Source organism: Anneissia japonica, unplaced genomic scaffold (genome assembly GCF_011630105.1).
Source record: "Anneissia japonica isolate Jap-2015-1 unplaced genomic scaffold, ASM1163010v1 scaffold4723_len126649_cov178, whole genome shotgun sequence".
Lineage (NCBI taxonomy): Eukaryota > Metazoa > Echinodermata > Crinoidea > Comatulida > Comatulidae > Anneissia > Anneissia japonica.
The window spans coordinates 83,264-97,090 of NW_022713117.1; the positions used below are offsets into that span (position 1 = coordinate 83,264).

The window sequence follows — 13,827 nt, forward strand, 5'->3', positions numbered from 1 at the left end:
TCATCACATATGTTCATTTATAAAAGAAAAACCCTTGTTTACAAGATGTTTAGATTGCCTAGCCTACTGTGTAGCGCTTCTAATTAAAAAAGGGGGCGTGGCCATCTTTTTTATTAAATATTTTAAGCAAATTTCCATATAAATGGGACTTGTGATTAAGACGAATTTCTGAAATTTGATCCCTCATCAAATATATTCTTTTATATAAGAAACATCTTTTTTTTCTGCAATATGTTCATATTGTCTATCCACGGATAAAGTAGCTTCCCATGAAGAAGGGGGCGTGGTCATTTATAAAAGGGTGTGGTCATTTTCGAGAAAAAAAAACGCCTTTTTTCTAATATGAGTTATGCCATTGGAAATGTAGTGCCTCAAGTAAAAAACTGGCGTGGCCCTAATTTTTTTTTGGCACATTTAAGGTAATTTGGATATGAACAGAACATGTGACGATGTGATTTCTGCAATTTTATCCCCTCATCACATATGTTCATTTATAAAAGAAAAACCCTTGTTTGCAAGATGTTTAGATTGCCTAGCCTACTGTGTAGCGCTTCTAATTAAAAAAGGGGGCGTGGCCATCTTTTTTATTAAATATTTTAAGCAAATTTCCATATAAATGGGACTTGTGATTAAGACGAATTTCTGAAATTTGATCCCTCATCAAATATATTCTTTTATATAAGAAACATCTTTTTTTCTGCAATATGTTCATATTGTCTATCCACGGTTAAAGTAGCTTCCCATGAAGAAGGGGGCGTGGTCATTTATAAAAGGGTGTGGTCATTTTCGAGAAAAAAAAACGCCTTTTTTTCTAATATGAGTTATGCCATTGGAATATTTTCTGTATAATACAAATAAAATAAAGGCAATTGCCCTGTCTTTTTTTATGTATATGTTTTTATTTCAGATAAGGCATTCCCTACCACCACCTCCCCACTCCCCAACTTCAGAAAATTATACAGTTGAATCAAAACGAACGAGTTGGTCTCGAAAATCTAGACACTATTTCGATACAATAATGCAATTCACGGGGGAAAGCTTTAAAATTTGACTTTTAAAAGAAGTTGTATGTATATAAGCCTATATACTAATATTTTGCGAATCTTTTGGGATTTTTTAGACTGAATCTTGGAATTTTGATTTTTTACAGTGGTCACACTGAATTCTACTGTAGTGAGGTAAAGGTCGAAAACTGAAGCTCTGGGCTCATAGGCCGGAGTGCCTGTCTCTTTTTCCTTGGCGTTTGGTCCAGACCGTGCAAGGCTCGCAGTCTGCCTTACCTTCCCATTACAAACGCAGATATTTCCTAAGGCCAAAAGCGAATTGCAAACAGGGGCGGAGCCAGCGGGGTCCAGGGGGACAAAGAACGTCGGGGACCACTGGACCACCTGTCAGGGAACAGTGGCGTAACGACGGGGCCGGGGGCCCTGTGTATTTCTGAAACTGGGGGCCCTTTTTGGGTCCCGATCACCAACTCCATCGTGGGATTTTTAGGTGTACATTGTTATTCTATTTTTTTTAACGACGAATAAATGATATAATATGCATCCAGAAAATTGAGGCCAGGGAGGGATTTTCAAAGTTGGAGAGTCTATACCACCTCAGACCCACCATGGTTGAGGCTGAGGTAAAAACAAAATTATGATTGTGGCAGCTTGATGGCCTGAAAGCACTTCACAGACAAAATTATGAATAATTTCTTTTTATCTCCAGTTAAAAAATATTTTGACAAATTTAGTGGGGCCCCGGACCGGCAGCTCCCCCTCCCACACACTCTTTATTCCGCCACTGGATAATATGATATTTTGTGGGGTCCCGGGCCGAGAGGGGGGCGTCGGGCCCCCTTCTCTTTAATCATTATAATATGATATGCCCTACAGTCGATTTCAGAGACACATTATGGTTTTATTTATCAAAAAAGTCCTTTTTGGTCAGGTGCTAGATCGAGCCTATGAGTAGGGCACCTTCGGGGCCCTGCGGACCGCCGCATGAGAGCGCATAGGCGTTACGCCACTGTCAGGGAATTTCCAACAAGGTCGCCGGGAAAAAATCAAATCAAGAGCGCCGAAAGTACAATTTTAGCATATGCCAATACCAAGCTGTCAACTTTTAGGGATTAAAAACTGTTTGTGCCAGCAGTGCTACCGTATGTGCGACGTATTGTATATTACAATCGTATGGGTTGCAGTTGTGGCACCAGCTCTCCCTGGGTGGACTGCGGCAGGTACAAGGTAATGAATCCCATAATTAACACAAAATGTAATTTTTTAATTAAAAAAAAAACTCTCCTACAAATTTAATTTCTTCCCCTGACCGAGAGAGGGGGGGGGGGTTGTAGTCTTCCCCGATGGGGGTGTGCCCCCCCCCCCACCTTGCCGGAAAGCTTGAGCACAGGACTTGATATGTGAATACCCAGAAATGGTAATAACAGCATACAGTGACTGAAACCCATTCAAAACACTTGGAATGAAACGATGTCTTCATTTACTATGTCATTTCTTAGTTTCCTTCTAAATAGTGATATTTAAGACCACTTTTAGTGCCGGTCTTCAATTAGAGGGATTTTATTAGAGACCAAAGCTGCTTCTAGACCACCAAAAGCCCAGTCCCAAAAGTGGTCTTTAATTGGAGGGAGACCTATGTAACTTTTACAGAGACGGATAACAATTTATTTTCCCGTTCCCCATTGTAGGCCTATACGGCTTTTGGATGAGATTTTCTGAGGGTCATATAACTAATATTCTTTGAAAATACTAATATAAAGATGGTTTAACGAAAGGGTGCACTGACTATGTTCAAATAAAATAAAACAAAAGCGACACAATATAGAAAAAAGTGAGGAGATTTACTCAACGTTTCGACTTTAGTAGTCATCATCAAGAGGACAGTTTAAGTAGATATCACTATTTGTTGCTTTTAAACAAGATACGATGATAGAGACCACTACCGCCGAGAAGTTGTGGGGGGGGGGGTGGTGGTCAGTGGCCCTGGACAAAACAATTAAAAATGAATTTATTTGAGAAAAACGACAATCATAGTCAATTCATGTAGTAACTATCTAGTACCTTATACACTAAGAAAATGTTTGTCATGATCAGATATATACCGCTTTCCGATTTTAGACCCCTAATTGGCGAAACCATTTTCCAAAGATGAACTAAATAATAATCTTCAATATTTTAACACCAAGATCTAATTTGATTTAGTCATGCGTTCACTCCAAATTTTTAGATCCCAAGGTGGTCTCAAATTTGGAGATAGGACATGCATGCTTTTGTCAAAAAATTAAAATCAATAATACTGTACTTTCGTTCGTTAACTTTTAACAATTTTTATCGTTTGTCGTTGGTTTAATTATATTTCTTGGATGACATTGACTGACTGAATTCATATTCTATTTTCATAAAAGATTTTTTCAAGATGGAGACATTCTACTCTCGGTTACTGTCTCTAATCGTCCGAATTAGGCAGCATCTAATTACATAAGATGTCGGAGCTTCTCTCCCCTGAACCCCCAACAGAGGATTTACCCCTGGATCCTGCTGGATGCCTAGGCGAATCCGCCGCCTCCAGACCCCGCTCTTGAGGTCGCTGCCCTCGGGCCAAGTTCGCTGTCAGTGGCCCTGATAAGGCCAATCCGAATCAAACAACCATCGATCTTAACGGTAGTACAGCAGTAGAAGAGGCCCCAGAAAAGCACACAGGCATTACACCTCTAATGTTAAGGGCTCTGTAGTATGTAAAGTAGTAGTCACAGGGTGGTCCCCTCCCCCAAAGACCTAACAGGCGTTACGAAATTGCACACTTTGTTGGCGAGACATTGAAGAAATATGTAATTTTGACAAATTGGTAGGCTTCAAATTCGATTAAATAAGTCTTTCAAACCCCTAAATGAGGGTTTCTGTGAACCACCTCACTACGCCCATTTACGTTTTCTTCGAGGATCATCCCCCTCTCCCATCCCAAACCAATCTTGGTGCTACCACAGATGTGTCTGACCCATTGGTGCATAGCCTAAACCGTTATAAGGGAGCCACAAAACTGCAATCAGCAATCATAGCTGTTTCTGCTATCCATTAAAAAATCAATCAAGCTGTGTGTTATGATACAGTACACAAACAAAATGTTAAATACACAAATAGTTTTGCAAATAATCTTAATAATTTAATGGTTAAGATACCCGAAGATCATAGAAACCATCAATAGACACTTTCATCCAATTTAACTACATAAAATAAAGATGAAGTTTGGTGGTACCTGTACAGTAGCTCACATAATGTCTCCCTCTCCTAATTACATTAACCACATTACACTCATATCAAGGGTTGGTTTTTTTTAATCACCAATTATAATCTACAGTACTCTCCCAGCCTAGTGATTCCAAATTATCAGCTCTCTGCCAATAAGAAACTTTGTTACAGAGCATCACAATTGATCAGCTCTCCACTGTTTAAACACCATAGCAAAAAGACTTGGTTATATGGAATATAAAGGGTCCCAAATAATAAATATACCAACTTTTAAATCCTTGTTTAGAATTGTTATTTTTTTAATTGAATAGAATATGTATACATCTACATCTCTACTCCCCAGCATTACTATATTTATAAGAACAAGGAGATAATAATAATAATAATGATAATAATACACATTTTTAAAGCGCCTATTAAAGCAAACAAAACTGGCTTGTCACCGGCACTGGAGGATGTTAGAAAGAAGTTGAACTATTTGAAGAGGAAGGATTTAAGAGTAGATTTGAATAATTGCAGATCAGAAATGATACGTAATTGAGGAGGCAGAGAGTTCCAGAGTTTAGGAGCAGAGAAAAAAAAAGAGCGTTCACCGGTACGAATATGCTTGACTCGTGGAGTAACAAGTTTGAGGGATTGAGAAGAACGAGTAAAACGGGAAGAAACCAGTTTGTCAATAAGCGAACAGAGATAAAGTGGGGCACGACCATGGAGAGATTTTTGGGTGAGAAGAAGAATTTTAAAAATGATTCGATGGAAGCCAGTGAAGAATGTTTAAAATTGGCGTAATGTGGGTGAACCTTTTAGACAATGTTACAACACGAGCAGCAGAGTTCTGAAGTTTCTGAAGGTGTCTAATGCTAATAGCAGGTAAACCATTGAGCAATGCATTGCAAAAGTCAAGTTTGGATAAAATAAAAGCATGAACAAGAGAAGCAGCAGCAGAAGATGAAATGTAAGGTCTAATGGAACGGATACAGCGAAGATGAAAGTAACCCGATCGGCATACAGATGATATATGGTTGCTGAAGTCAAGATGTTTGTCAAATATGACCCCTAAAATCCTAATTTTGATTTGTTCTCTACTAAACAAGATTAGTTACAAGAGGGGTCCCAAATGGTAGAGCTTGTAAAGAGACTCGATTGTAGAGCATCAAGGGTACAGTGGCATATCTAAGGGTGGGTAGGGGGTGGCACATCCCCCAACAAAATACTCACCCTCCCCCATTCATACCCCAAGAAACACCATGCTGAAGTAGTTAAAAATCATTACAAATCAATTTATTTTATGAGCTGGCATCTCCTCACCTAATTATCGATCCTCACTTTCACCTTCGCCTCCCCCCCCCCCAAATTTCAAAACTCCTAGATACACCAATGCAAAGGTCCTTCACTGGAAGGAGGATAGCACACTAAGAATATGTGTAGACTTGCTTGGGATATGCAAATGTAAGACATACCTAGAAATACTGAAGCATTTGTAAAGACCTGTCCATACTATCAAATTCTATTTGACAAAAGCATGTGACATGCCTTATTATGGCCATGATGACATCACGACATGACCATATATATGCATATCATGACCATATATGGGCATACAGTACAACACTTTTTTGTTTGGTGGAGGGCTACTTCTGTCACTCAGAAGAGCTATTACCACCTCCTCACTCCCCACATTGTGGAGTTCAACACAATTCTTCAGGGAGAAAAGAAAATCCGAAGTAATTTACACAGATTATGAGACTAAATTTGATTAAATAAGGCTTCCAAATTTTTGAATTGGATTCTCCTCACTGGAGCCTCTCTGAGCGTTCGGGCAGCCTGCGGCCATGCCCACTATACACTCCTGCCAGAAACAATGTCACCTTTTGTCAGAACTGACAGAAATGACATCGCGATTGAAATTGAGAATGGTCATTCTCAAATTTTTATGTTTCCTACTAGTTTCTCCACTCCATCACATCGCCCCCCGATTGTAGGAGGGTGGATGTTCCATCAGTTTAATGCAAACTGTGCAAAATTATTCTCCTATGTTCTTTGGTACTAATCAATCAATCAAAATATACTTAATAGATCCATCCAAGTCAACAATTTTTTTACAGAGAAAAAAAAAATGCAGATGAAATATCACTAAGAATGCCTTTGACATAAATTTTAAGAGTATAACTTCCAAGTTTAGTGTCTTTCCAATCCTTGGTTTTGAAAAAAAACAAACAAAACGCTATGTTCATTTATGGAGTGTCATAATTATTCTAGGTTTGCTATAACTGCATTATATTTTGTAATGAAATCTGTGAAATCTACATATGGTTTGATCATTCCATCAGCGTCTGGCTCCTCTTCGCTCTCCTCTTTTGAAGATATTGTGTTAATTATGCAACTAACCATGTTTGATTTTGAATCATTGTCACCAGACGAATTTGTGTTCTGCGTGCTTGGTGAAGAGCTTCGGTCCTGATCTGAAGGCAGGCTATCATGTGATTCTATCGTGCTTGCCTGGGGCGACGACACGGGTGAAGAAGAAACTGGTGACGTGGGAGCTGGCATAAGAGTAGGTGTGGTATCCGATGGCTGGGGCGCTGGCGACGGTATGTACAAGGTTGGTGGATGATCTTGAATTTTTGACTCGTTGTAGGGCACTGTTACTGGTCTGTAGCTACTTGTTGCTGCTACCTGCTTCAAGGCATTCCCCAGCGGAAAATTAAAATTGCGCACTAGGAGCGTTATGTCATCACGCTTATCACAAAACTTTGCTCTAATATTGTTCTGTAAATAAGTATCATGATGAATACGCAAGACTTTGTCAACGACGCCCTGGGCAACACCACTGAGCGTTGATTGGATGTTGAACTCTGCAGCGACCATATATGCAATATCATGGTTGACGTGCGCTGTTGCAGTAGCTTCTTCTAAAGATTTATAAAGTCCATTTGTAAACATACATAAAAATCCACATTCACCGGTAAGAGGGATCCCTCCAATTACATCTGGCTCTGCAATCACTGGTTCTCCAATTGCCATACTGAAAGCAATTTAAAAGAGTGCGACTTAAATTTTTAAATATGTGTGGTAGAAGTATGCTGGAATGGTTAATACTATAAACAACAGATGAGTTAAATGTAACAATGCCACCAAGGTTCATCACCCTCAATTTAGCTATAGAAATCTACTTCTCTATTCACACTACCAGGTTTTATGTGACAAATAATGTGTGTAATTTGCTCACATATGGGTTAGATGATGTCATATGGGGACGGATAATGATGTCATACCACACCCATGTACAGTATGGGCATGATGATGTCATATCACACCCATATACAGTATGGGTATGATGATGTCACCACATATGGGGATAATGATGTCACACCACACCCATGTACAGTATGGGCATGAAGATGTCATATCACACCCATATACAATATTGGCATGATGATGTCATATCACACCCATATACAATATGGGTATGATGATGTCACCATATATGGGGATAATGATGTCATACCACACCCATGTACAGTATGGGCATGATGATGTCATATCACACCCACATAGAGTATTGGCATGATGATGTCATATCACACCCATATATAGTATGGGTATGATGATGTCACCATATATGAGGCATGTCGTGGCGAAATGGTTAAGTTGTCGCACAGGCCAGTATTGAGTAAATGAGCTATAAAATATGGGAGCTCAAAAAATTGCCTAAAAATCCGATTTTTTTTTTCACTATAGATCAACAGTTTAATGTCTTATTAATCATGTTCCAAAGTATTAGTTCTGGAAGTGGTCAACAAATTGTTTATTTAATGTATTTAGATAGTTAATTCTATTAAACAATGTATGAACAAATAACTTTGGAAGGCAATTACTCAAAATCATGTTTATCTTGACTCTAAGAGTGCCGTATTTTCGCTTTTCAATAACTTAGGCTTGAAAAGTCCAATTTTAATGAATGACCCGTCATTTTAAAGATAACATACTCAGGTATATGAAAATACCAATAACTTGAATTTCAAATTTTGCTACAACTTAGCCATTTTGCCACAACATGCCTCATATGGGATAATGATGTCATACCACACCCATGTACAATATGGGCATGATGATGTCATATCACACCTATATACAGTACAGGTATGATGATGTCACCATATATGGGGATAAGATGTCATACCACACCCATGTACAGTATGGTTATGATGATGATATACAGTATTGGCATGATAATATCATATCACACCCACATATTATGGGCATGATGATGTCATATCACACCAATATACAGGTATGAGGAAAGCAGTAATTTTTCAGTTTCAACTGAGCTTTAATAACACAGAAGCATCTCTCAAATTTTAATTTTAAAGACAGACAGTCAATTTTCATTTAACTTTCATCCACTGCTGATAGTTGAATCTTCTTACCTTAAAATATCAAATTCCTTGTAGCCACCTTTCATGAAGTAATCACCTAAACTGCGAGTGTTTTCATGGCCTCCAAGCTGCCTGCCTTTGCTCAATTTTTGAGTATCAAGTCCGAGCTGTTTTAGTCGTAGCAACTCGTCTTCGTTGGAAGTATTGTGGTCTGTGCTAATTTGCTTTACATTCAGTTTACCGTTGACACGTGTCACTAAAAGTGCCCTTGAGTCTCCTGAAAAATAGGTGAAGTTGTAGATCTGAGATTAGTTACCTGAACACATGCAGTGGTGCTTCTAGAAACTTGCCAACAGGTGGTTCGACCAATCTGACAGGGGGTTCCGAACTAAGGGGCCAACAACAGCCTCGGTCAGGGTCCCAGAATAAAATCATGAGTTGGGTTCATTGAAAAAAAGTTTTTAATGACATAGTACGGCCCAAAATTTTGCTTTTAAACCACAATATTAGGGATTGGCAATCAAAATAATATCATTTGAAAAGGTCTAATAATATTTTTAGTTGGACAATGGGGTTTCAGACCTGCTCGACAGGTGTGTGTGTGGGGGGGGGGGAACAATTTCCTCTTCTGACCCTTTCCTATCAAATTTTATACAAAAGAAAATAATGTGATCTGCCTACGTGGGCATGATAATGTCATATTATGTAGATGTGACATGACATAATCATACCCACATGTAATTTCAAATTTCATTTATTTTCATGTATTGTATTCTCTACTGAAACCGAAAGGTCCACTGATTAATCTCAGATAAGAAAGTATAATACATACTCCAAGTATTGAAATACACGCCATCGTGTTGGGATTCAATATTTCGACATTAATTATGTCATCATCAGGACCATGTTCTCTACTGACCATGGAGAAATATTTTCTCCATATGACTAATAAAATGAACTTTAATCCTTGAGCCTCTAGGAAAAAGATAAAATAGCAGGGTAAAGACTCACCAACATTTCCCAGGTATAGCTTCTCCTTATGGATGAGGCAAACCACAGCAGTAGTGCCTCCTGCAATCTGGGAATCAAGATGCTGCAACCGGGTAACCAAATCTGGATACTGGTTGATTAATTCATAATCTTTGAGACCCTATATAAGAAAAATATAATATTTCTTATCACTTTCACTCTAAAATCAGGCAAGTGAAGAGGAAATAACCTTCAAGGTGGTTAAGTCATAAAATTAAATTCCACAGAAAATTAAACAAATCAAATCTTAGATTTTTTGGTATAACAAACACAGTTTATTGTTTATTGTTTTATATTCTAGAAGACTTATTTCCAGTGGGGTCCTTCTGGTGTTGATTGGGGAGTACACCGGGAGACAGCCCCCTACTCTTTTTGAAGAGTGTACTGCGTTATTTAACGTGCACATGGGCCATAAATGCACAGGGGACCAACGGCTTAAACGTCTCATCCGAAAGACGGTGCGCTATGTAACTTGTATTTCAGCCCTCTACCTGAAACATAAGGAGACGCAGCGATGGGAATTGAACCGGGGACCTAGAGATCTTCACGGTTCAGCGCACACAGTGGCTACCACCAGATTAACCGACTGAGCTAAGCTGCTCTCTCTAATTTTAATCATTATCCATTCTAAAACTGGAAATGTTTTGTATCATTTTAAGAATATATGTAATAAATATTATTAAGAATAAAAACATTTTTTTCAAACGCACTAATGCTCCAGCTAATGATTTTTATGTTATATTTCACAGAACATACGTCATTAATTGATGTTACACGTACCTCTGGCAACTGAAATTTAACACTTATCCTATCGGCCAGAGCCTCATCAATGGCCTCATTTGACTGGTGTTCAACACTGAGGAATGCCTTTTGCAGGACACCCTTAATTTTTCCATCATCCATATCCTGTCTCTTATACACATCTTGTCATATCACACCCATATACAATATTGGCATGATGATGTCATATCACACCCTCGACTTAAGGCCTAGGCCCCAGGTAGACATATCTCCACCCAATATGGCCACTAGTGAGCGCATTTGCTCCGCATCATCGAATAACACAATTGCTTGCAATTCGTGATTTCTTTTTCAGCCAAATAGGCCTAGCTAGGCCTAGCCTAGCAAAATCTACAACCTGACCTACCTGATGTCCTACAACTGGTCGCTGACAACGACTTGGGAACGGCGGTGTAGACATATTGTGCATATACCTATCTTGCTAAAAATACCTGATAAATATTAGAATTTAGTATCATAGTTTCGTCGTAAAACAAAATCGAACTACCGTAAACTTCACCAAAACTTTCCCACACACAAAAATAAACTAGGCCTAGGCCTATGCGAACTTTAACCTTTAAACTTAAAGCACATTCTAAAATGGTACAGTCCAAAATGTCATCAAAACATTAGACACAACGTAGTATTGGTTTTGTATGTAGGCCTACTGTTTTATATTATCCTAAGTAGTGAATTTAAGACATAGGCTCCTAGATAAACTATCTAAATATGAACAGATCGAAAGTGCTATCATTGTACCGCCAGCTTTTGAGAATTTCGATGACCTGGAAAGCGAGCACAGGAAACAAACAAGATACATTTGCTGAACGAAATTACATAAGGGATGAAACAAGGACCCTGTTTAGAAAGAACAAGGGAGTAAGTTCTTGGCAGCACCTCCCTGCTGAATCTTGTATACCTTTAACTGGACTTAAGCCTACAGAAGTACAATCATGTATTCCTTACTAAAATTTGCACTAAGCATGATTAGGCTTAATAGTTTGAGATTTGACATTTTTTTTTTTTTTAATGTTATGGATATTTAGCCGGTAGAATGCCTATTTATTTATACTGTACACATAATTCCGTCAATGACTGAGGGCACACACCAAGAAAGGTAATCAAGGCAAATTATATAATTGTCTGAGGGAAAAATATACACACTTTTAAAAAAATTAAATTTAAAATCTTTTATTTTTTCAGGTGACAGGAGAAGAGATCAGGTTATGTACGCAAGAAGCTGAGACTCGCCTGGAAATGGGTATCATCATTTTTTTTAATGTTGTGTAGTTATCAATCATTTTTTTAATAAATCATGCTTATGGCATGGCAGCACAAGTGGTGGGGCTGGGGATGAGGTGCTATGTCCTTGGACCTTGATTGAAGCCCTTGTTGCATGATTCTCCATCAGAAATTCTAAGATCCCCTGTTGGACCGCTTTGGTCTCCTTAAATACTAACACTACAGATGGAATGTATGTGTATTAATGCCATTTGTTCTTATTAAAAGTTAATATTTCTATAATTTGCATAATGATACTGCCACCTAAAAAAACCAAATGCTGATAGAAATTTAATGGTAAGACTATGAAGGTATTTAAATGATCATTAATTGGTGAGGAAGTTTTAGCTTCTAAAAATATAAAAAGATATTCATCTTTATATGTTATATGGCTGTATTGTATGTCTAAAGTTTTTTGGAATTTGAAGCTTTCTTTATCTCTTTATACTTCCAGCTCTACACTACGGTACACCATTTCCTAGACCGGTAAGATTTTATTCTACTTTATTTTTCGTCTACTTTATTATTACTTTGAATTTGAATTTTTCTGGTCAAATGAGAATAGGTAGTGAATGAGAAATGATGTTAAGAATTACCAATTTTATATTCATGTATTTTTTGCAGGCTCACATTCATTAACCTCTTTCACTTCATTTTCTATTAACACTAGTTGACCACTTCATGTGATGTAGCACTTATCCCTCCCCATACTATTCTTAATTGTTCCCCTTCACATAGACCATTTTCAAGTGCACTGAAGACAGACCATTTTCAAGTGCACAGAGTAGAATGGCCGAGTGGTTAAGGCAGGTTCGCCAAAACCTAGCTACAGCCATAATATCGGCGCTGGTTGAAATAGCACACTCGCCTTTGGTTCTAGTAGTGGAACAAGTCTTCTCGGAAAGGATTATAAACTGTAGGCCCAGGGTATACAATATTGGCTCATTTTGCACTATAAAGAACCCAGTACATCATTTGAGACGAGTAGGGGATACCCGGCCTTGTACCGATCCATATAGCCCCTGTTACCCTGCGTTTATGGACCTTTGGTCCTTTGCAGGATGTACTGTGGCACTGGGTATTTATATTGCGCCTTTCCCTTGCAGTTATGAAGCACAAGCCTCAGTATAATTCAGGAAAACGATGGTAGGCATAAAATCAGTCATTATTCAGGAACCCCATGCATCACAATAGTACAGTCACACAAACAACAAAGACAAATAAACAGATTACAACGATAAAACACAAACGGAAAGAGCAGCAAAACAGTGGCTTAGGCAAACAAGTAAGTCTTGAGTGCATGTTTAAAAAGATTAGGATCTGAGATATCTCTAATGTCAGTTGGAAGATTATTCCAAAGTTTAGAAGCATAACAAAGAAATGAAAAACCTCCCAATTCTGTTGTTGTAACTTGGTATAATGAAATGTACAGATGAAGAGAAACGTGTTGTACGTGTAGGGATACGTTGGTCGAGAAAAAAATATAAATAGTTAGGTGTGCAATACGTTAACGTAAACAAGTTTTTTTTTTCCTTTTATAGGTAAACATTCCACATCAGGGCTTACCACTGTCAGTCAGCAAAGGCAAGAAAGCTCAAGACAGATTGCGACGAATTTCAAAGCCAGTGTACTTGCACTCCCATGACGAGACGTGAAGCAATAAACGTAAATTGAGTAGTGATCGTCTATAACCATCGGATGTTGTCGATGAAGCTACGCAACTTCAATGTGGCCAAAACAATATTCAACTAGCAGTGTAACACTTTTATAACAGTCAAGTAACACTTTCATACACTCAAGAGAGAATATTAAGAAGAGATACTGTAGCTGTTAACGCGACATATGCATTAAATTTCGTAAAAGGAACAATGTTTTTTGTGCTTTAATGTATTATCAGTTGCATGTCAACTTCTCTTTCCACAGTTTTGAATTCCACATTCACCATCCGACACCCTCAGAGATGTAGATGTGGTGGGTTTCCACCCAGTCTAAAGCCAATTTCATGGCCCTCCACACACCCTTATTAACCCACTTCTTCCTCCTTAAAATCCACTCTTATTATTTAGAGTTTATTAATGTTATCACCTACCCAGAGACCTACTGTAGCT

At 38.3% G+C, this 13,827-nt stretch overlaps 2 protein-coding genes across 2 annotated transcripts; one reads left to right on the forward strand and one right to left on the reverse strand.

Moving 5' to 3' along the window:
* Positions 1-4,139: 4,139 nt before the first annotated feature.
* On the reverse strand, positions 4,140-10,859 carry LOC117108233 (TGF-beta-activated kinase 1 and MAP3K7-binding protein 1-like). The gene is made up of 5 exons (XM_033250193.1): positions 10,806-10,859; positions 10,439-10,564; positions 9,641-9,779; positions 8,681-8,906; positions 4,140-7,275 (listed from the first exon to the last, which is right to left on the reverse strand). Exons 1-5 carry the CDS (start codon positions 10,857-10,859, stop codon positions 6,501-6,503), a joined length of 1,320 nt encoding a protein of 439 aa, XP_033106084.1. The 3' UTR covers positions 4,140-6,500.
* Positions 10,860-11,035: 176 nt separating this feature from the next.
* On the forward strand, positions 11,036-13,585 carry LOC117108236 (LYR motif-containing protein 1-like). The gene is made up of 4 exons (XM_033250196.1): positions 11,036-11,317; positions 11,642-11,699; positions 12,174-12,205; positions 13,261-13,585. Exons 1-4 carry the CDS (start codon positions 11,168-11,170, stop codon positions 13,372-13,374), a joined length of 354 nt encoding a protein of 117 aa, XP_033106087.1. The 5' UTR covers positions 11,036-11,167; the 3' UTR covers positions 13,375-13,585.
* The last annotated feature ends 242 nt before the right edge of the window (positions 13,586-13,827 follow it).